Source organism: Tinamus guttatus, unplaced genomic scaffold (genome assembly GCF_059628265.1).
Source record: "Tinamus guttatus ecotype Peru unplaced genomic scaffold, ASM5962826v1 Tinamus_guttatus_pri_ptg000696l, whole genome shotgun sequence".
NCBI lineage: Eukaryota > Metazoa > Chordata > Aves > Tinamiformes > Tinamidae > Tinamus > Tinamus guttatus.
The window spans coordinates 20,916-43,080 of NW_028289230.1; the positions used below are offsets into that span (position 1 = coordinate 20,916).

At 59.5% G+C, this 22,165-nt stretch overlaps 2 protein-coding genes across 2 annotated transcripts; both read left to right on the forward strand.

The window, feature by feature from the left end:
- Positions 1–1,843: 1,843 nt before the first annotated feature.
- Positions 1,844–5,393, forward strand: LOC148591848 (dynactin subunit 3-like). Its single transcript, XM_088536675.1, has 7 exons — positions 1,844–1,933; positions 2,037–2,121; positions 2,766–2,852; positions 3,742–3,825; positions 4,230–4,288; positions 4,674–4,733; positions 5,297–5,393. Exons 1-7 carry the CDS (start codon positions 1,850–1,852, stop codon positions 5,384–5,386), a joined length of 549 nt encoding a protein of 182 aa, XP_088392801.1. The 5' UTR covers positions 1,844–1,849; the 3' UTR covers positions 5,387–5,393.
- An 8,155-nt stretch (positions 5,394–13,548) lies between these two features.
- LOC104574151 (ribonuclease P protein subunit p25-like protein) lies at positions 13,549–14,700 on the forward strand. The gene is given in 3 exon segments (XM_010221403.2): positions 13,549–13,621; positions 14,135–14,210; positions 14,213–14,700. Coding segments are annotated over 2 exon segments (555 nt in total). The 5' UTR covers positions 13,549–13,621; positions 14,135–14,143.
- The last annotated feature ends 7,465 nt before the right edge of the window (positions 14,701–22,165 follow it).

A 22,165-nucleotide genomic window follows, 5' to 3' on the forward strand; every position in this document is an offset into this window, starting at 1 on the left:
ATGTATCTGTTAAAGGAAAGGAATGGATGAACACAACTGGCGTGGGGGTGATGTCCTGAACATGGTAGGCTCCTGTGCTCAGCTGGGACAATTTGGGACGTGCAGGATCCCTCCCAGCCCCTATGGGGACACTCTGCGGTGGCAGCTGCAGTGCTGGGGTTTCCGCAGCATCCCTGGGGACAGACCAGGGCACCCCTGGGGACAGACTCCGTCTCCCTTGGGGACAGACCCGCCGGGGCCAGGGCGGCCCCCCTGCCCCATAGCGGCGATGCCGGCGCTGTCCAGGGTGCTGCAGCGCCCGCCCTGCTCGGGGACCCAGGCGTCTGAGTGGGCCCGGGGGTGTGCGGGGAAGGCAAGGGTATGGGCGGGGGGGTAAATGTGCACCGCGCTGCGGGGGGATCCCGGCACGTGTGTGTGTGTGTGTGTGTGCGTGTGCAGGAGGGGTCCAGGGTGCTGCACGCAATTTCTCAGCTTGAGGAGGACAGATTCCGGACCCTCCAGCACAGGGATTTGGGTATCCCTGGGCATTGCCCCGTCACATCATGCTGGGCACTGGCCCGTGCCACGCACAGAGTAGCGACATGCTCAGCTCCCGCCGCCGCCCTGGCCGCTCCTGCTAATGAAGCCGTTTTTAATTGTGGCCTTTGTGGAACAAAGCTCGGCTCCCTGCCTCCAAAGGCGCCTTTCGCAGCCCCTCCGCTATCGACACCAGGAAGAAACGGCAGGAGGCCCTGGCTCTGCGCACCTCATCCGGGGACACATGGGGACCACAGGCTCACTGGGGACCCCCTGACACAGTCTGGTGGTCCCGCACAAGGGGACAAAAGGGAAGGAGACCCCTCGGGGGCTCCTCTCCCCACTGCCCAGGGCTTCATCGGGAGCCCAAGGACAGCAGCGGGGCTCCCACATCCACCCATATGGTGCTTTTCCAGCGAGCGTCCCAGCTCCTGGTGATAGGAGAAAGGTTAACACGGGCAGGAGGAGGCCTGGGGAAAAGCCTGCGGCAGCCTCCTCGATTTCAAAGGCCCCGATCGCTATATCTACTTTTTTGTTATTATTATTATTTTCTTCTTTTTAATACATTTGAGCGCCTCCTTCACGACGGAGCAGCCATCGACCGCGGGGGTGGCGGGAAGGCCGCGTGCGGGAGGGCACTTCGTCTGCAGTGCAAATCAGCATTGACCGCCTTTGACGCCTCCTCTGCTATGGCAGAGCGCGGATCACAGCCGCCCCAGAGCCCGTCGCCACCGCCCGGCTCCGCAGCCGCCCCGGGGACAGCGGCCCAGCCGCTTCTGAAGGGGGGGGGCAGGCGGGGGGATGTGTCCTTCAACATCCAAGGTCTTCCTGCACCTTGGTGTCTGTGTCCCCTTCCTCCTCCTCCTGCTCCAGAGGCTCCATCACAGCCCCGAGGCCCCAGCTCTGGGGGCCGATGCTGGAGGGGCTCCCGCACCCCCCCCGAGGTGGCAGGACCTGGATCTGCCCTTCCCAGAGCCTGATTTGGGGTCCAAACCACCATTAATCCGACCTTCCCCCCAACCCCCCGACCCGGGCGTCTCCTAACTCGGGGTCGCCCCTCGCGGTGCCGCGGAGGGGCCTCGCTCCCCGACCCGTCCCTCTCCCATACAGGGTGGGGGGGGAAGGGGAGCCGCGCCGTCGCGACAGGGCGACACAGGCCGCAGGGGTCTCCATGGTAACGCGAGGGGCGCTGTCTCCTAGCAACGCGCCGCCATGGCAGCGCGGGGGCGGGGCCAGCGCGCCCGCCTCCCCCGCGAGCCGCCTCCGAGCAGCGCCGTTAGCGGGTTGGGGGAAGGTGGAAGTGTTGCTTTTTCGCTTTACGATCGTCGGCAAGATGGCGGCGGCGGAGCTACAGTGGCGACTGGAGGAGCTGGAGCTGCGTGTGGGCGGCGGCAGCGGCGCCCGCGGGCCGCGCAAGGTGCCCGAGGAGCCGCCCGGGGCCGGTGGGGGGCTGCGGGGCGCGGGAGACGCCGTCTTGTGCCGGCGGCGACGCCTCGGGCCCTGCATTTGTTGCTCCTCAGGTGGCGGGCGAGCTGGTGAAGGTGCAGGTGGCGCTGGTCAACGTGGCGAGCAAGAGGGAGAGGATCAAGATCCTGCATAAGAAGAGTGAGTGACCTCGGACGCGGTAAAAATCACTTGGACGGGGGGAGTAAAACAGCGCCGCGGAACCCTCCCTGCGCCACCAAGCTCTTTGCTTTCCCTTTTGGGTCAGAAATATGAGAATGTTGCTTCGTGCTGCTTCTCAACTGGCTCTGCTTCTGGGGACTGCACAGTGAGCCCTGTCGTGATCCAAGACGATGGCGCCTCTTTGATTTAAAACATAAATCGTGTGTGTATCTATATATCTTATTTATTTATTTATTTTTGCTTCTGTTCAGCAGTGAAAGGGGACCTGGCTATTTACTAGTTTTGCTCTAAGGGCAGGAAGGAGCCGATCTGATACCTGGAACATCTGCGTTTTATTTGGTTAATGTTGCTCGAGGAGTATCACACAGGCTGTGCTCCCATAACCGAGTAGTTAGGGGGCTTGAGTCGTTTTGTGAGCTCTTGGTTACAGTGTTAGCCAGAACACCCCTTTTAAAGTACCGTCACAATTCCTGATTTTGAATAAAAAAGAACCCTCAGTACACATTATTTACAAAGTAACCTTATGTTTAAGCACTCTTTTCTTCCATCAGTTGGAAAATTGCGCTTGCACAAATTAGAATATTTTTTCTACTCTTTCTCTCTGAATTTATCTTTCATTTTAGTTGAAGATGTGATAAAATACCTAGATCCTCAGTACATTGACAGAATGGCTGTTACGGATGCCATGAAGCTGCGGTTCATCTTGGCAGGTAGGACACAAAATGAGGACACTCATTTTTCTTTAACACTCCAAAAGTTTTTCTTTAAATAGTCTGGAAAGGGGTGGATATTGGAACAAGAATATTTGTCACCCTTGGTGCTTCCCTGTATGTGTTCATACCTCAGCTTTATCAGATCCACACTCTTTAATGTTGGGTAGTTTAACCCTGAATTGGTAAAACATGAGAAGAAAAACTCGTGCTAAAACAGTTTTTTCACATCCCAGTCTTAATATTTACTGAACAAAATATCTTGACTGATGAAGATGTGACAAAACATCTTGCCTGGTTCTTTGGTTGTATGTTGACTGCTTTCCACTCTTATTTTTTAGGGAAAAAAAATGTTTGTGTAGTGTTCATTTGTTTTTGTTGTTGCTTTGGATTGATTGTTTTGGGGTGGGTTTGGTTTTTTTTTTTATATATATATATATATATATATATATATATATATATATATATATACACTCTATGAATGAAGGTTAATGGAGATGAATGAGAATCCACTGGTGAGCAGAATCCAAAAGGCAAAATCAAACACGAGTCCTTTTGTGTGTAGCTTGCAGTGGGTGCAGTGGGACTGTAACCTTTTGGAGCTACATTTGACTGTTTAAGAACAATCTCTGGTTAATGGTTCCAAAGCCTCTGAGGAGGATGTCAGAGACTTGGGAGTCTTCAGCCAGAGTTTTCCACTCCTTTCTTCTCGTTTTGGCTGCAAGATGCTTTATATTTGCCAAGTTGCTCTTTGCTGTGTTAGATGCAAGCTGTTTAAAACCGATCCATACCCATTACTCCACAGTTGCCTTTCAAGTATTTGTGTAAAACCAAAGCAGTGTCATCTTACTGTGCTTACTGATGTTCCTTCTCATCTCTCCCCAATCAGAGGAACAGTTTGTTCCTTCCCAGGCAGCCCTTCTGGAGCAGGTGAAGAACCTCCAGCCTGTCTTGGACAGCCCCTGTATCCAAGGTACTGTGCACCCTTCTGCAAGCCCTTTCTGAGCTGTAACATTCTTCTCCAGTTAGCTGTAGCCCAGGCCTTCCCCCCCCGCCCCGCCAAGTCTGAAACTTGCCTGCTGCTTGTAAGCTGTCGTGGTGCCAGAAAATCCCTGCTCCTGGCAGAGATTCCCTTTCAGTTACCTGCTAGAACATTTCAGCTGCTCTGGTGCAGCTCCTGAGTAACCCTCAGTGCAGGCATCACCTAACTCGTGCTATCCTTCTGCACTAAGCAAAAAGAGCTTGATATTTGAGATGCAGCATAGCCAGGCATGTTTTAAGGAGATAAAGGGTGTCTTTTTGGCATGTGGTGTTTGCGCTTGGAGAGCAGAGTTGTGCTGTGCCCCTAGAGAAGTAATTTCTCGTCTCTGCTTTCAGGTGTTCCCGACCACGCAGCCAAACTTCAGCGGCTCTCTCAAATCCCCATACAGCAGCAGGTAACGTGAATGTTTGTTGCAGCCTTGGCCAGATGGACCTTTTGTGAATGTCCTGGGCAGCACTTGCTGCCTCACTGAGCCGTTCTGCTGCGAGTGTTTCAATAGCCCCGTGGCTAGGCATGTGTCACAGCATGGTTTCCTTCCGGGCCAAGCAAGTACAGCTTGATGAGAGGCAGGCAGCAGTGCGAGCCTACACACTCAGGCACTTTGCACTGGGGTTTCTCTGTAACCTTTCATTTCTCTTGACTGTCAAAACACCTCTAGCTACAACAAGTTCCTATGTCAGTATTGGCTTTGGATGTGTTTCCACTGTCCAGCATCACGGACTGGGAAGACAAATGTCCTGAGGCTCCATGCTCACTCACAGAGGCTTCCTCCTTTGCAGGAGCAGTGTGCAGTTCTCACGGACACTGTCAAGATGCTCCTTGAAGACTACAACAAAATGGTATCCTTTTAGCTGGTGCCTTGGGCACGACACAGTTGAACCACTTGCCTGTCTCCTGTGCCTGCTTGCCCCATCGTGTACTGCTGGCAGCAGAGCCGCCAGCAGTGTCTGCATTTGTCACTCCCTTCAGGAGCAGTGCCACCCAAGCGCCAGAGCTGCCCCCTCTCTGGGACAGGACACACAGGGAGTCACCTGCAAGCCAGGGCCTCTGTGCTAGATCTGCTCACGGTGCATTTGGCGTGCAGGAGCACTGGGATGTGTCCTGGATCTGGTGGATAAGAAGCTTTGGGCTGTTCTAGGTCATAGATTGAGCCCCTTGGATGCTTTCTCAGTGTTCAGAAGTGCTTTGTGGATATGAGTCAGAGTTGGGTGCTATTTGGTGGCTCAGGGCTTTGGCACTTTGAGTCATTGTGGATTTTCCACGTGCAGATGCCCCAGGTTTCTCCATCCATCAATCAGGGTCACAGTGCCAGGGGATTCTTGGTGTTTTGACCTCAGTTTCCTTCCCTGGAGTTTCCATGTGAAGTTTCTACATCCTCTTTTTCCTTAAGAGCCATGTCTAGACCCTGCTTCTCTCCAAGCAGTTTGTCCAGTGGGATGAAATGTTGACACAGCTGGAAACAGCCAAGAAAGCGAAACCAGTGGCAGAGTGACAGCAGTGCTGGGAACGAGAGGAGCCGCTGCTGGGCTGCCCTGGTTGTGCTGCCCTTGAGACTCTGGGAAAGGCCGCACACCGCTTGCCCCTGGGGACCTGCGGCCTCAGCAGAGTGTGTCACTGCGCCAGCTGCGAGGACGGTGCAGGCTCTTGGGGGAACCCTTGCTTTGTGACTGCGCTTGGTCTGTCCTGCATCAAAGCCACGCTTTTGCGCTTCCACAGAATATCCTTGCGGTTTGTAACTTATTTAAAAGTCCCTTTCTGCTGTTAACTGTGGACCATAGTAAAGTCTTAAAATGCTAACACAACTCTGGGTTGTCTTTTTCCCCTTGGTAGCCTTCATCTTCATCCTCCTCCTGCTTATGGGAGTGGCTGCCTCAAGTTGGGGCTCCCCAGCAGGAGCTGTGCTCTGTCTGTGTAGAGCCTGGAGTTTATCCCAGTGGGAAGGCACACGCAGGCCCTGGCAGTTCTGCAAGGGGCAAAGCATGATGGTGAGGGGCAGTTCTAGCCCTGGTTGAATTGCCCCTCAGCAGCCCCAGCCTGGTGCTGCTCCGGGCCGAGCTGCTGCTAAGGGTGGTAGTTGGCAGAGCTGTTGGGTCTCCGCTCTGGGGGGCTGCGCTGAGAGCCAGCAGCAGCTTTTCCACCAAGAATTGTCAGGGTTTCCAGAGACTTGAGTGGTTGCTGCCCTCATACCGTGTCCCCTTAGCAAAACCTGCACCCTCTCCCAGGTCTCAGGACCACAGGTCCCAGCTGGGAACTGTGGAAGGGGCTTGGGAATCTGTCTGTGCTCCTCCCGAGCGAGGCAGTGCTGGAGTCCCGTGAGCTCAGGGCTGGGCAACCCACCCCCAAGCTGCCCACGAGAGGGGGCTCCAGGCCCACACCATGTCTCTAAAGGTCCTGCTAGCCAGAAAGGGTGTGATGTTTCCCCTGTGTTTATTACGAAAATAGAGGGGGGGTTTTGTCCAAATACCCTGCAGATTTGGCCACGGCCTCTTCCTGGCGACTGGAGGGCAGCTGAGCTCTTTGGTGCCGTTGACGGCTCCCTTGGCTGGGAGCGCGCGTTCCTGAGCCGCACGGAGCTGCCCCCTGCTCCTGCCCTGTGCAGCCCTCTGCGCTCAGTGACGCGAGCACCTGTGCCTGGTGGCCGGGGTCCCGCAGCGCTCCAGCAAGGCTGAGCTGTCCCCGAGGGACGTGCCTTCCTCACTGTGTGGTCTAAAGGGGCGACGAGGCAGGGCTGCCTGGCGCGGCACCCACTGCGGGCTGCCGCCACGCGCCTGTGTCCCCTTGGAGCTGATGTGTCTGCAGGTGCTGGGGGCCCCGGAGCCCGGGGAACTCTTGGTGCTGGCTGGGCGCTGCCTCCCATGCCGAGGCTGCTGCCCCAACCCTGCTCCAGCCCTGCGTGGTGGCTGCCTCTTGGGGCTGCTGAGCGCTGCAGCATGTGCATGGGGTGTCCACTGCTTCGGGGTGATATGGCGGGGGGCTCCACTGTGCTGATGGGGCCCTAAAGATGCTGTGGTGCCCTCGGTGCTGCTGGATGCAGCAGGAATCGTGGTAGTGGTACCGGAGCTGCCTGCTGGGCTCCCAGCCCTGCTGCTGCCCCAGGGGTGTTGTGGGATGCCTAGGGCTGTGGCTGCGTGCCCAGGGCCTCTCCTCCCTGCACAGGTGCTCTCCTGCAGCTGCCCCGGGCCATGGGTCTGTGTTGGCCGTGCTCCTCCAATACCGCCTCCCTGCCTCATGCCCAGTAGGGCTGCGTGGTCCCTGCTCGATGCCCAGGGCACAAGGCCCTGCAGGAACCTCAGCAGGACAGTGTCTACAGTGGCATTGGATCCCCGACGCTGCTGCTCTGCGGAGTCACCTCCTGCACCCCCAGCTGCGCTCAGGGCCCCCTTTCTGCTGCAGGGGACTGTGCCCATCCTTGGTGCCAAGCGGGGAGCAAGGCTGCCAAGCGCCAACGTCCCTGGCAGTGATGGAGGGTGCCAGGTGGCCCCGCTGCCCATGCGCTCTGCAGGAGGAGGCTGCTGGGGCTGGCAGTGGCCAGGGGGTGCTGGTGGTGCCCATGGCTCTTGCTGTTCAGGGTGGGTGGGCACAGCACGGGGGAGCTGGGCACAGGGACCCCCTCGTGTCCTGCAGCTCAGCAGCCTCTGACCTGCATGGCCTTGTGGACAGCCCAGGAATCCCTGACACAGGGGGCAGCAGGAAGGTGCCCAGCACCCACCACACCATGTGCTGCTCCAGCCAGGGCACCTAGACCTGCTGCTGGGACGGGGGCTGCCCCTGCAGCATGGGCTGCCCCAGTGCAGTGCTGGGGGCACCCACAGGCTCTGGCTGCCACTTGCGGCTGGGTCCCTGGGCATGATGGAGGGGAAGGAGGTTTCTCAGGGCTTGGTGTCTCCATCCCATGTAGAGGGATGGCTAGAGAGCCGCGTACATGGCTGCCCAGCAGGCCTGCTCAATTCCAGCCTTCAGGTTTCAGTGAAAGAACAAAGGGAGTGCTAACTAGGAGATAAGAAAGTAGACCAAGGTCAGAGGGAATAAAAGAGCTGTTGAACTAAAAGGATGAGCTAAACAAGTAAGGGGGGCTGTAAGGGTCTGAGTTAGATCATTGTCTACCAATTAGGAGCCTGTGTAATTACATCACTAATTGTTAAGAATCATATAAATGTACTGCATGAAAAGCTAATAAACAAAGTCAGTTCCAGCTTCTATGAAGTTGCTGTCTGGCATTCCTGACCCGCTCCAAGCTGCAACAAGTGGCGCCCGAACAGGGACCAGATTCCGAACAGGGACTCGATTCCGAACAGGGACAAGATTCCAAACAGGGACCGGTACAGGGACTTGGCACAACGGTGCAGGATTCTGGAGGACCACATACGGGTGCAGCCGAGTGATCCGACCAAGACGGGGACTGGAGCGGGTAAGCCGGCCGTGATTGCGCACACGGAAAAGACGGCGTTGGGGAGCAAGAAGCTGGGGCCCGGGACGGAAAGTCGGTGTCAGGGAAGGGCTAGAAGCAGAGACCCCGGTGTGCGTACAAAATGGAGTGAGAAGCTGCTGTACAATTGCTGCTGGACTTATTAGCAAAGAGGGAGGCAGCAGTGAGCATGAAGAAGCTGTATGAGCTGTATAAATGGGCTAGAGACAAGGGACACTTGCAAAGACCCAAGCTGAAGCGAGGGGGTTCTGAGCCCCACCATCGCCCAAAGGACATCACAGGGCCACTGCCGGATCGTGAGCCTCCCGAAGCTGCGAGCAGTGTACCTGTAAAAGCCTTTGCGAGCACTTCAGGAACGGGACCGCCACGCCACCGAAAACCGCTGGTGTCTGGAGATCCATTGCCAACCCCCCCGCCCGCGTCCTCATGTGTGCCTGTGGCGCCTGCACTGTCTGTGCCCCCACTCCCGGACTGCCCCATCGTGCCTAAGAACGGCCCGGCTGGGTCCAGGACTTGTTAGATCACCTTGAAAAAAGGAGAAGGGGGGCCGGGGAAGAGAAGGCGAATGAGATCAAGGAGACTTATGTTGCTGAGGGCTTGACAACAGCCAGGAGGGAGGTGCAGGGGGATTTGATCCGTCTTTTAAAGTGGGGGTTGGAGAATTGTAATGCTTTAAGTGAGGACAGAAACCGTTATTAGGGCTATTGTTTCTGTTTGCTATGTTCATCTCTATTATGTGTTGTATCCTTTGTATATTGATGCCGACACGAGGTATGGTTGAAAGGTGGAAATTTGTATGATCTGTAGAGTCATAAAATTGTTGTGCGAAGTAGAATCCAAGACCTTGAGAAAGAAGATGTTTGCCTGCCCAGGCTGAGTGATAAGGAGCATGGAGGCGGCTGCTCATCCAGGCTCAGAGCCGACCTCCTCCAAAAGCAGCTGAAGGCGGCTGCTCGACCGGGCTTGCAGCCAACTTAACTGCAAACATCCTCTAAATTAATTTGAAGGTAAAACATCCGAGAGGGAGGGAGATGAGAAAAGCAGGACCCTCAGACTGACGACTGCGACAATTTACTGGGATGCGCACCTGCGCACCCAGGAGGGAAGGTTATGTGACTGAAGGCGGAGTTTGTCCGCCCCCTTGGTCTGCCTGCTGGCACGTACTGGCCCTACGTGACAGGATGCACCGGGCTTAAACAGATAAAGCAGAGCGTAAAGGGGGGGGGCGGTGAGACTCCTAACACTGAGACCCATGTTGTCTCTGCGGGGACGCCTGCCGAGTTGGGAGTCTGTCAGCAACCCTCTAATCTGCTAACTCAAGAGAATACTCAGTCTCAGTATCCTGCCGACGAGTGTTACCTCAAGAGTAATTATCTATGCTTGGTTTCTGAAATCGGATGGGTGACAGAGAAAATGGGAGAGGCCTTAGCTGGAAGCAACCTCACATACATCAGATGTAGCAGGCAAACAGCTGGTACCCTAGCGGTGGGAAGTGTGAGCCTGCAGAACATCATGAGAGGAAGAAGTGTCCTGTACTACTAAGCAGGCCTTGCTGGTACAAAAGAAAAAGGGGGAATTGTAGAGGGATGGCTAGAGAGCCGTGTACATGGCTGCCCAGCAGGCCTGCTCAATTCCAGCCTTCAGGTTTCAGTGAAAGAACAAAGGGAGTGCTAACTAGGAGATGAGGAAGTAGACCAAGGTCAGAGGGAATAAAAGAGCTGTTGAACTAAAAGGATGAGCTAAACAAGTAAGGGGGGCTGTAAGGGTCTGAGTTAGATCATTGTCTACCAATTAGGAGCCTGTGTAATTACATCACTAATTGTTAAGAATCATATAAATGTACTGCATGTAAGCGAATAAACGAAGTCAGTTCCAGCTTCTATGAAGTTGCTGTCTGGCATTCCTGACCCGCTCCAAGCTGCAACAATCCCATCCTGCCAACTCTGGGCCATTTCCTGCAGGCCGTACTTGAGCGCCTGCAGGATCTGCCTCCTGCTCCAGTGCAGCATGGCCACAGAGGCTGGCCGCAAGCAGCCCTGGCACCACAGTGAGGGGCTGCGCTCCCCGCGCTGGGGGGCACAGTGACACGCAGGGACACCCTGGCACAGGGCTGGGCTCTTGCTGGCGGCTGGGAGCTCCTGCACTGTGGTGAAAAGTGCCAGTGTGGTGGCATGGGGTCTCTCCTCTGTCCCAGCCTGTGGTGACGCAGGGAGGTACCAGGGCTGTTGTGAGGCAGCAGCCGGCACCTTCTCGTCCTCCCCTGCCTTCGTCACTGGAGGGCTCCTGGCCTCCGCACTCGCTCTCGTTACCTTCTCCATGAGCAGCGGCACCACTGCATCCTCCCCAGCCAAGCTGGAAGCTGTGGGGACGGGCACCGGAGAGACCTCGGTGGCCGCTGGCCCTGCCCAGGGCTTCAATGGCCCCCAGCACTTTCCCGGAGCTCTGCTCTTCACTGCTGCTTCGTCACTGGCTCCAAAGGCTGCCCAGAGGCCGAGCAGGTCCCTGGGGCACTGCAGCCGTTTGGTACGGATGTGCAGCTCCAGGGCCTTGCGCTGCTCCTCGGGCAGGAACAAGGCCTCGGGCACCATGATGTGCACCAGCACCCCAGGCTGCGGCCAGGTGCCAGGGCCGCATGCGCTGTCCGGTCGTGGCCAGGGCAGTGACAGAGCCTGCCGCACCACGGCAGACAGGATGGGCAGCTGCGTCTCCAGGCCCTTCCTCGCTGTGCACACCCACAGCTTGCTGCGCACATTGCGGCTCAGCTGCAGCCTGGATGCACCTGTGGCCTCGCGCCGGCTCTGGTCCCCATGTCCCCACCGGCTGCAGCTGAGCCCGGCGCAGGGCTGGGACCGTCCTCGAGGGCACCGTGGGCCCGGGGCAGCACTGCCCCCGCTGCGGCGGCCGGGCAGGCAGGCTCCGGGCCAACGGCAGCCGGGGCCGTGTCCGGGGCAGGCAGGCGCGGGGGCTCCGCGCGCGGGGGCAGTGCCCCGGCCCGGCACAACGGGCGGCCTCCCGACACGCGCTGTGCGCGGCAGCCGCTCCTGGCAGGCAGCTCCTCGGCGCCGCCGTGGGGCCCACGGCCGCCAGCGCGGAGCGAGGCGGGCGGCGGGCTGCTCGGCGGGGGCGGCCCCGGCTCCAGCGGCGCCAGCAGCGGCGGCGGCAGCACGCGGGCCAGCGACTCCTCGGTGGGGCTGGGGCCGCCCCAGAGCGCGCGCAGCCATTTGCGGCGCTCGGCGATGGCCACGGCGGCGGCCCTGCCCTGCAGACCGGGGAAGAGGCGCCGGCGGGCGTTGCCGCGGCCCGATGGGCCGCGGCGGGCACGGGCAGCCGGGCCTGCGGGCCGCGCGCTGCTGCGAGCGTCGCACGGGCGCGGGCAGCGCCCCCAGCCACAGCTCCAGGCCCTTGCGGACCACGTGGCTCTGCAGGGAGGCGGCGGCGCCGCCGTTTCGCGGGGGCCCGGCCGGGCAGGAGGCGCCGGGGGCGCCCGGGGGATAGAAGGGGCAGCAGTGCCCAGGGCCGCCGGCCCGCCGGGCCGAGGCGGGAGCGTCGCTGTTGCTGGAGGCGCCCTAGGAGGGGGCGCCCACCCGCACCAGTCCCTGGAGCTCCCGCCAGGCCGCCTGCCATGTGCTGGAGCCCCACGAAGCCACCCAGCACAGCCTCAGCGTGGCCGCCGGCCTGGCCCATGCCAACAGTACCCACGGATGCAGCTCATGGGCAGCCGCAGCACAGCGGGCACAGCCGGGGTGGCAGCTGCATGGGGAGGGGGCCCCAGCACCTACGGGAGCAGGATGGGGTCAGTGGGATGTGAGGGTCAGTGGTGGCAGCGTCAGTGGGACGGGGGGTCAACAGGATGCAGGGTCAGCGGGATATGGGGTCAGTAGGATGCAGAGCCAGTGGGACAAGGACTCAGTGGGACATGGGGTCAGCGGCATGTGGGGTCAGCAGCGTATAGAGTACGGACACAGCACTGCCCGCACAGGACACCCCCCGGGCCCCTACAACCCCTTACCTGGGCACGGGGCCATTGCCCACCACCAACACCACCAGCTGCAGCCTTGCAGGCACAGAGCTCCATGACAGGATGCAAGAGGCACGATGGCACCTCCCACCTGTGCCCCAGTGCCCCCATTCCCCGTACCTGGCAGCGCTGGGCAGCAAGCAGGGTGGTGGTGACAGCCGCCAGCAGCAGGAAGCCAGTGCTGAGGAGGCCGTGGTCGTTGAGCAGGGCCAGCCCCAGTGTGCCCAGCATGGCCCCAGGTGGCTGGACCAGGTGCTGCACTGCAGGGACACAGGATGGTGCCCTGAGCACACAGAACCGCTGCCATGACACCACAGAGCAGCCCCTGCTACGTCATGCAGGCGCCTCTGTGATGTCACAGACTCATGGCCGGCACACACAACTCGACGCGAAGAGACACCCAGCCCAAAGCAGCATCACCCCACCCCCGGAACCGCATCGCCCCGCTTTCCAGCCGTATAGCTCCGCCCCCCCCGGCGGCCTCGCCACGCCCACCCGGGGCCGTTACCCTGCGCCTGCGCGCATGCTCCTCCTCCGGCTGTCATCTTGTGTGGAGCGGTGCAGATCGCGCTGAGGCGGCTGCAGGTGAGGGGTGGCGTGGCCCCGCCCCACCCCGCCTTCTTTGCCCGTCCCACGCGGGACCCGGGGCTCTTTGCTCGTCCCACGGCTGCGGCTTGGTCTTTCTGTGATCTGGCCTCCCTTCTCTGCAGCCAGGCTGCGGCGAGGCTGGCGGGGGGGCAGGTAATCCCGAAGCACCCAGGCCGGGGGGATTGACGGGTCCCTTCCTGCTGGGATGGGGCTGGGAGGGCGGCTCTGGCCGTGTCAGAGCCGTGAGCGGGTGGGTAGGTAGGAGAGCCTCATGCAGGGGAGGGCCGCACTGCTGCGTGGGCACCCTGGGCCGCCTCACGGGTGGGCTGGTGGTGGGGCCGCTGCCATGGGATGCTCAGGGACTGGGACTTTCTTCGCTGCCATGCTGAGAGCCCCCTGCTTCATGACAAGCTAGTCATGGTTCTTACTGGCTGTGTGCGTCCTGCCCCTAGTGCCCCCATCCTCGTTCATCCTCTGCTACCAGTGCTTCTCCATCAAAAACCTCATCCCAGTCTTGTGCCCAGACTGGGCAGCCTATTCCTCGTAACGCAAGCGCACCCACTTGTTTTGTGACTCACTGTGGTGCCTGTATTTGGTGTGTGCTGCTTGTATTTTTTTTTTATCCCATCCTGCTTAGAATCACAAAACTAGACCTGTTCCTTCTACCATTGCTCTTTCAAGTTTTTGCTGCAGGTGTATGCGCAGGAGGACTGGGATCCAAGTGACTGCAGCAGGATTAGCTAGGACTTTGCTATTGATATTTCACCTATGGGCTTTTAGGATCTCTGATTCTGATAGCCTAAAGCGCCCTTTTGGGGAAAGATTGTAGTTAACTTACTTGAGAAGCAGTGACAAGAGTTGTTTGTCAAGCGTGGCTGTTTGTCTAGACCTGTTGTGAGTTTCTTCCCATGGCTGGAAAATGACTAGGATCTCTAGGCTGGAAAATAAATGATTCTTAATTAAGCTGCAGAAGCTACTTCCAGATAGATGCTACCTTTCCTTATGACTGGGCTGGGTGCAGCTTGAGACAGTTCCTGGGTTTTACCACACTGCGATGAGTAATGAAGCTGCTGCTTCAGTTACTGAGTTTTGGGAAGCTGGCGCAGGTTGAAAAGTTATGGATCCCACTGTACAGGATGGGTGAACTTACAGAGCCTGGTTTTCTGAGCCATAAATGTAAGTATTAATGGATCTGTTTTCCTTTCCAGCACTGCAGAATGGAGAACTACAAGAAGATCAAGATTGGGGAAAAACCTTGTCCTCTTCCTTTCGTTGACCTGCCCCCGATATTATTGAAATGAAGGTGAAGGACGGGAGCAAAATCAGAAACCCGATGGGCTACGCAATCAGCAAGATGGAGCTGGACTTGGTGCAGCAGATCCTTCTCACGGGCTCAGGCAAGGCTGTCAGCAAGACCATCACCTGCGTGGAGATCATGAAGCAAAGGCTCAGGGAGCTCCACCAGATCACCAAAGTGCTCTTCAAACAGATCGAGGAGATCTGGGAGCCCATTGTGCCGAAGGCCAGCCTTGATGACTTGACGGTGAAGAGAAACATTCCTGAAATATGCATCTTGCTCGGCAAAGATGCCCTCGATCCCCAAGAGCCAGGATATCAGGCTCTGGGCTCCTTTGAAGCCTTCTGGATTGAGACGCTCAAAGCGGAGGCTCGGAGCCAAGTGAAGTGGAAGCAGAGGGGAGGAAGGGGAGCTGGCTACCCAGGAAAGCACCCTTGGTCTGTTGGAGGCCAGGAGGAGTCCAGCGAAAATTCCTGAGACACAGATCCATTTGGGTGTAACTTGAGGGATTTAAGGAGGGGGAGGGGACCCCAGCAGCTGTAGCTGGGAAGCTGCTGAACATGTGGGCTTGCAGAACTGTTAGGGGCAGGGAGGAGAAGTTGCCCTTTCAAAATAGATATGACTGTAGCTGCCAGAAATGGTATTTTGACAAGTTTCCTTGTGAAAGGCTGCCAGGCTCTGCTCCGCAGCTTGAGGATGAGACGGAAAGCAGGAACTGAGCGTGGACTGAAGGTGCCTTGTCAGGAGACTCGAGTTTGCAGCTGCTCAGGAAGCTGGGCTGAAGCTGCTCAGGCAGGTGCAGCGCCTGCTCGAGGCGTGGGTGGCTCTTGCTGTGGTGCATGTGGCTGGTGTGACCCGGTGGGGATTTCTGGTCTCTTCCTGCATCACCAGAGCTCCCACGTGCAGAAAATGCAGTGCTAGGCTGGATCAGCTCCTTACTCCATGTCTGAAAGTCCATCTCCATTGCACCTTTCTGTCCTCCTCCAACCTCTGGAGTTGGCAGATTAGACCTTTCCCTGCTGAGGTGTCACGCATTGCCCAATGCAGTAATGAGCCTGAAATCCCAAAGCTGCCCCAGTGCCCTGAGGGGGTGGTAGTGTTGGGCTCCAAAGCATGCTGTTTCCCTCTCCCCCTGGCTCCTTTATGATGCATAGAAATGGTCTTAAAGAGGAAACTTTATTTAATGTGATGTTTGTCATGTCTCCCTCACCATGCTGGAGCTCGTTCTCTAAGAGCTGCTGACAGAACTGCAGCTGAGCCCTGTGCTTGACCTGCTCCTGAGGAGGGGAGCTTGTGTGTGGGAGGTTTCCTCTCATCAAGGAACTGAAATGGGTCCTGGTGTCTGGGAGGGGATGGAGGGGGGCAGCTCTTTCCTTCCTTTGCTATTCACCTTTAATATCCAAAGAAAGGTCAACATTTTATGTGCATTTTTCTGGGAAACTTTTTGCACATTTTCTTTTTAAAGTGCCTGGAATCACAGCTTTAAGGACTTCATCCAAACTTTGCTAAATGGAGCAAAGGACAGAGCACATCTTGCTCTATGACTTTACTTCTCAAGCAGCTGAGGTGAGCGAACACGGCAGGAAGACAGTGCTGTTACTCTGGAAGCCCAAGCACCTGCCAGATGCCACCTGCTAAAACCACATCATGATTCAAACCTCACCATGATTCAGACCACGGCTGCTCCTCTTTGCTCTTCTTGCTCTGGGTGTCCATCTGTGCATGCAGAACTGCCACAACTGCCCTGCTTCGGAGGGGGAATACTTCCAAACCCGAAAGAAACAAACCTCTGCTGAACGGGGAGAGGAGGAGGCTCACCTGGGTGGCCTGGCTGTGGCAGCCAAGCTCAGCTTTGCCCATGTGTGTGGTGTGTGAGAATGTGCTCTGCCCCTGGCTGCACTCCCTGCGTGAGCCCCAGTGGTGCCAGACCCTGTGCCGCTTCTTTCTGCCTGCTGCCTTTCACGTGCGGTGACTCATTTCATTCTTTTCCCTCTTAATGTGTTTCCCCAAACTACAGGGGCTGTAGGAAAACATTTACTGAGGGTTTGAGCGATGCCCTCATAGCCATCAGCAGCTTCAGTGCCTGAGGGCATCTTTGGAGTCCAAACTTAATGATGTATAAAAACAAGAAGCAATGGAAAGGGAGTTAATTTGCAGTTGACATAATAACAACCTGAGGTGTTTTCATGGATAGTAAACAGCATTTTCTTTTCCTTTGGCTGCAGGTGGTGCAGGTTTAGACCTCACTAAAGTGCAGCTGCTGTTCAGACCGGCTTAACTGCCAGAGGGGGCAGCGTTAGCACCTCGTAAAGTGGTGAGTGTGACCCTGGCTGCATCCTAACGCTCTCATTTCATAACAGCAGGTGCACGCGTCCCTGTAGAGCTCCTGCTGGTCTGGAATTGAACATTCCCCTCTTCACATACGTTGTCTTGGGCGATCTCACCTCACAATGCATGAAGTGTGAGCTGCCTGCTGGGGCTGGCAGGAGCAGCACCATAATCAGGGCATGTGTGACGCGGTGCAGCCTCGGAGCCTCACGAAGGGTTGCTGCTGTTTCTGCACCCTGGAAAATGAGCTATTTTGGGGAGTTGAGTGAAAATGTCCTGGAGCAACTGCTGGGGACTGAACCACCACCACCATGGCTGCATCCCAGGATGCAGGCTCCTGGGTCCGCCTCTTCCCGGCCCGGCTGCGGGGGTTGGTGTCTGCGAGAGCAGGCGAGGCCATTCCGTAAATGCCCAAACACCTTCGCGGCACCAAAGCAGATGGAACTGGGGGACAGAGCAGAGCTGGGTTAAGGGTGCTTGTCTGTGCCAGGGCCCTGCTGCTCCCAGCTGTTGTTCCCTTACGCCTGAGGAGGAGGCTGCTTTTATTAAATAATCAGCCGTTCAGTGGAAAATACCCATAAGTGACGCTCAAGTGGCTGGAGTGACTGTTCCTACTGCTTCCATTGTGATGAGCTCAAAACTGTTTGTTTACTGTTTAAAAACACCCTTTTGAAGGAATCTCAGCTCCTAAAATAGCCTGGGTAAATCCTCCCTGCTGGCAGCGGCGCTTTGAACGCCTTCTAATCAAAACTGCAAAATTATTATTTTTTTTTAACATAATCTTATTTACAGCATGAAAATTGCCGTGGATTCCCATGGTGGTTCTGCCTTCGGGTCATTTCGGCAGCTGGTGACTGCTGAGCTTTCCTTCCTGGAAGCTGGTGGGAGGCTGGGCTGGAGAAGGAGCTGTCCTTTTTGTGGAGTCACATGCCATGTGCACCTCTGCTTCAGGACGCTTTGGGAGCTCCATGTGCAGCTCCAGGACAACAAGGCTGGAGGCCCCAGGCCCCACCTCACCCAGGGAGCACAGCGGATGATGGATAAAACCCAAGGAGTGCCGTGTCCAGGGGCCCGGGAGCAGGTCTGTCAGCCTGCGCCCTGCGTGGCCTCTCGGCTTGCACCCATCAGCCAGGAGAGGTCCCCAGCTCACTTGCCAATGTGCAGCGCGCGTCCAGCTCTGGCTTTTCTCACTGTGGATGGTCCATAGGAGCCAGGCGGGTGCCCTGTGCGTTTCACATCCACGGGCTGCAAGCAAGAAGGCCTCGGAGCACCTCCTTGCCCCACGCAGCGCTGTGAGACCTGCCACGCATCCTCCCCTTGACCCTCACCAGGTGACAAGTGGCTCCTGGGGGGATGATGTTCCCTGCAGCTTGGCCTCCGCTCATGGAGCAACCGGGTGCTTGGTTGTGGGGGGTCCCTTGGTGCTGTGTTGTGGGTTATGTCCCTAGAGCACCCTTGGGTCCCCTGTGAAGAAAAGGAGGAAGAGGGGTGAAAGATGGGCTGGCTCAGGGTGACACTGCAGGCCAAGGGGGGGGGCTGGTGGGGATGAGGACCCAACAAATGTCCCCACTCTAGCAAGGCTTGTCCAGGCCCAGGAGCATAGGGCTCTGCATAGCTTCCCTGTGTTCTGGCCTCTCCCTTCCCGCTCCCGGCAGCTGCAGGGGCGCTGGCTCCACGGGCCGAGCGCTGGCACTGGGGCTGCACTGTGGCCTGACCTAGTTCTCCAGCAGTATTTGGCTCCCAGGGAGCCATTGCTGCCAAGCGTGGCTGGCGGGGGCTGTGCATGCAGAGGCATGTGCCTGTGCACGTGTATGCGCCTGTGCATGTGTAGGTGTGTATGTAGCTGTGTAGGTGTGTGTACATGGACCTGTGTAGATGTGCACATGTAGGTGCATGTGCACATATAGGTGTAGGCATAGATGTGTAGGTATGTGTGTGCATGTGCAGGTGTGCATGCGTAGGTGTGTGTGTGCGCTCTGGGGCAGGATGGGGACATTAAGGGCTGGGAAGGTAGGGTGGGGAGGCAGTAGGGTCATGGCTAGCAGGACAGACGGTCAGGGCAGGACAGGCAGCAGTGTCACAGGGCAAGACGGGACAGGACAGATGGCACCAGCAGGACTGAGAGCCAGAGCAGGCCAGGACAGACAGCCCAGGCAGGACACTGCAGGCCAGGACAGGCGGCAGCGGCAGCAGCGAGGCCCGCACGGAACGGTCCCGAGGACAGCGCTCGGCGCTCCAGGCCCCGCCGCGGTCCCGGCACCGCTCACGCGGAAGCGGGGCGGAGGGGGCGTGGCCTCGGCGGTGGGCTCACCCAATAGAGCGCGGCCGGCAGGGAGCGACAGCCAATGGGCGGTGGCGGGCTCCGCCCTCCCGGTGCCGGCGGGAGGGAGCGCGGAGCCGCCGGGCTGCGGCACCGACGGGGCGGCCTGACCCAATCCGGCCCGGCCCGGCAGCACCGCGCCCCGCCCCGGTCCCGGCCCAGCCCGGCGTCGCACCGCGGCGGAGCTCTCCCGCGGCGGCCCCGTCGGGGCGTCTGCTGCCGCCGAGCGCAGGTAACGCGGTGCTGGGGGGCGGGCCGGCTCCCGAGGGTCCCGCCGCGGCCGGGCAGGGCCGGGGCTCGGCGGCCCCTGGGCACCATCGCGGAGCTGCCCCTCGGGGATGGGGGTCCCGGGCCCGTCCCTCGGGTCGCTGCCGGGTCCGGGTGGTCTCGCCCCGGCCGGGGCATCCGGACCTGCCCCCCGAGCGGAACTGCCTGCCCAGGTGCCGCACGTCCACTGGAGGGACAGGAAGGGGAACCCTGTGGAGGCTGGCGCGGAGGCTCGAACCGGGTCCAAAGCACCTCGAGTCACCCAGAAGTGCCAGCAGCACGGGCGGAGGTTTGGGTCAGGACTGGGTGCTGCAGCGCCAACGGGCTCTGTCCCGTCCCGGTGGCAGCAGCTGCTTCCCGGGGCAGTCGGGACCTTGTGGCGGGGCTGCCGGAGAGGCCTCCCCGTGCCCGGCCGAAGACCCCAGCTCACCTCCCGGCAGGATGGAGGGAGGTGCTGGTGTGAGGTCGCTGTCCCCGCGTTCTGCACCTCCTGTCCTGCACCCTGGGGGTGGCGAGGCTGGAGTGGGGGCAGCTCCTGGCTGCTTTCCTGCAGCCAATGTTTTCCAGCCTTGGCCTAATGACCTGACGATGCCCTGGGAGCTGCGGAGCCCCCTCAGCCCCGGCACCCCAGGGGCAGTGGGTCCCAGCATCCTCCTGTGTGCTGGGGCCAGGCAGCCCCGGAGATGGACGCTGGGGCCCTGCCAGGGCCTTGCAACCCCATCCCTGGCCCTTGCCCAGGGAGCCACCTCGGAGGATGAGGCGAGAGCTGCGGACGGCGGAGTGCTGGGTTCAGTGGCTTGGCCAGGGGACCTCTGCTCCAGTGCTCTGCGCCCACGCCCACGTGCGGGTGCTGATGCTGATGTCCTCCCTTGCAGGTGCATGAGGGAGGAGCAGCCTCCCGACGTTCCCGCGGCACTGCTGGGGGAGGGAAAGCCGAGGCCCGGCCATTGGGTCCTTCCTGGGCACAAGCGTCACTGCGAGGTGACCGCGGTGCCAGCTGTTCTGCACGGCTGAGCTGCAACCGGGGTCACCATCCTGCCACCGGCTGTCCCTGCCGAGCCCAGGAGCCGCTTCACTGTCCCCTCCATGCTGCCGGGAGCGCTGCAGGGCCCCGGGGAGCTGCACGTGTCACCAGCGCCCCCGCCAATGCCTGCGGGTGGGTGCTGCGCCCTGCGTCACTGCACCGGCACCCACGACACCGTGCTGCGGCCTGGCCCACGCAGCACGGCCGCCCCGCCAGGCTGCAGCCATGGGGGCGGCTCTCTCCGCCGGAGCCTTCGTCGCTATTTCCTTTAACTGCGTCATCGCCCTGCTCATCCTCATCCTCTTCCTCATCCTCTTCAAGGCCTGCAGGACCCCATCCTGCCCCAAGAAGAACCCGTCCTCTGACACAGACGAGACGAAGAATGAGGAGAAGTACCTGCTACAGCCGTGAGGCTTTCCCTGCTGCCCAACGCTGCTCCAGGGGCTCTGGGATGGGCTGCGCTAACGGAACTGCATGTGCAGACACGGCAGGCGCCCCAGGATGGACAGGATGAGTGCCGTGGGGACGCCAGGCCACCCACCAGTGCTGTGAGGCTGGGAAGAGCCTCCTTCCTGTGGTTTTGGTGCCTGCCATCACTGTAGAGGCCTGTGGTGCCCGTGGGGATGGAGGAGGGGGAGCGGATGGAGGCGAGGCAGTGGCTGGAGGAGAGGCAGTGCACGTGAGCAGGAGGCCCGTGATGTCTGGGGCTGTGCTGCGGGGCTGGCCAGGGGGCTCTGACGTGGCCCTGGCCTATGGCTGCGCTCTGCCCTTCCCTCGGGGACAGCTGCCCACCCCTCGCCACGCTGCCCACCTGAGCAGTTGCAAGGCGGGTTGCAGTGGGGCTGGCGCGGGGCCTCTGTGCCCCCCGTGCCACATAGGCGACCTGGCACCAGGGCCCCCCCGGTGGCCTTGGAAGCTGCAACTGGACCTTACTGGGCCCAGTGCCTTTGGGCAGCGGGTGCTCAGGGAGCCCTGGGCAGGCAGGGGGCACCGTCTGCCCCAGTGGACGCTCGTGTTAGCCGGGAGGGTGCAGGGGGCTGCTCGGCCCGTCCGTTTATTCCCGCTCTACCTGTTGGCCCTCTCCAGCACTAGCACCGACCATGCTGAGCCCTCCTCCTGGCTGCTGAGCCCGTGGGGCAGAGCTAGGCAGGGCTGCTCGAAGCCATGGGCAGGAGGGAGTCATGGGAAGAGCTGCGGCACTGAAGGGTCTTCCAGCCCCATCGCTCGGGGCCTGCGGCTGGTGCCACCGCTGGGGTTGGTGGGCTCTGACCCAGTCTCCGGCCCGCTGGCTACCTCTGTGCTGCCCAGCAAGAGCCAGTGCAGGGGGCCAGGCAGCGGTGGGTACCCACGGGCGCAGCCACTGCAATAAGGGCTGGAGTGGAGGCTTTGCTGGGTGCGAGGGCCAGGCTCCCACTGCGGGCATGGCCAGGCCGGTGATCCCTTCCCGCGTGGGTGCCCTGTCATCAGGTGTAGCTAACGTGTCCCTTGGCAGTGGTGTTTTTACTAGACTAATAAACCGATCGTAGGACCCATGTGGCATCTCCGAGCTCTGCCCTGCGCCTCGGCGTGGGGACTGTCCTGGGGGGAGGCACCATGTCCTGTCCGTCCTCCAGCTCTGAGCGGGCACCGTGGGGGCAGAGTCAGAAGCCAATGTCCTGCAGGGTGTGACATTTGCAGGGAAAGTGGGTGGACAGAGGTCCCCCCCACCCGGTGACATGAATGCCACTGCTCCCCGTCCCGGGAGCCAGGTGCCTGGCTCCGGGGGTGACAGCTGCTGGAGGCTCATCAGCATGCAGCGAGGCCACCCAGCCTCCAGCAGCCACCACCGCCCACAGCAGCTAATCCCCCTGCTGTAATGCACTGGGCGGGCACTGCGAAGTGCAGTGCCTGTCACTTGGCCGGGCAGGGGCAGCCGAGCCGCCGCCAGGGACAGTGGAGGCGTTAGCTGCCCGTGGCTGCTGCTCCCATATCCTGGCTTAAGCCATGGCTCGTCCCTCTCCGGG

Excerpts from the sequence above, each read along its gene's own strand:
- LOC148591848 (XM_088536675.1), top strand. The coding sequence starts at position 1,850 with ATGGCGGCGGCGGAGCTACAGTGGCGACTGGAGGAGCTGGAGCTGCGT. Across the intron at positions 1,934-2,036 it reads GCGCCCGCGGGCCGCGCAAG|GTGGCGGGCGAGCTGGTGAA; the intron begins GTGCCCGAGGAG and ends GTTGCTCCTCAG. Across the intron at positions 2,853-3,741 it reads GCTGCGGTTCATCTTGGCAG|AGGAACAGTTTGTTCCTTCC; the intron begins GTAGGACACAAA and ends CTCCCCAATCAG.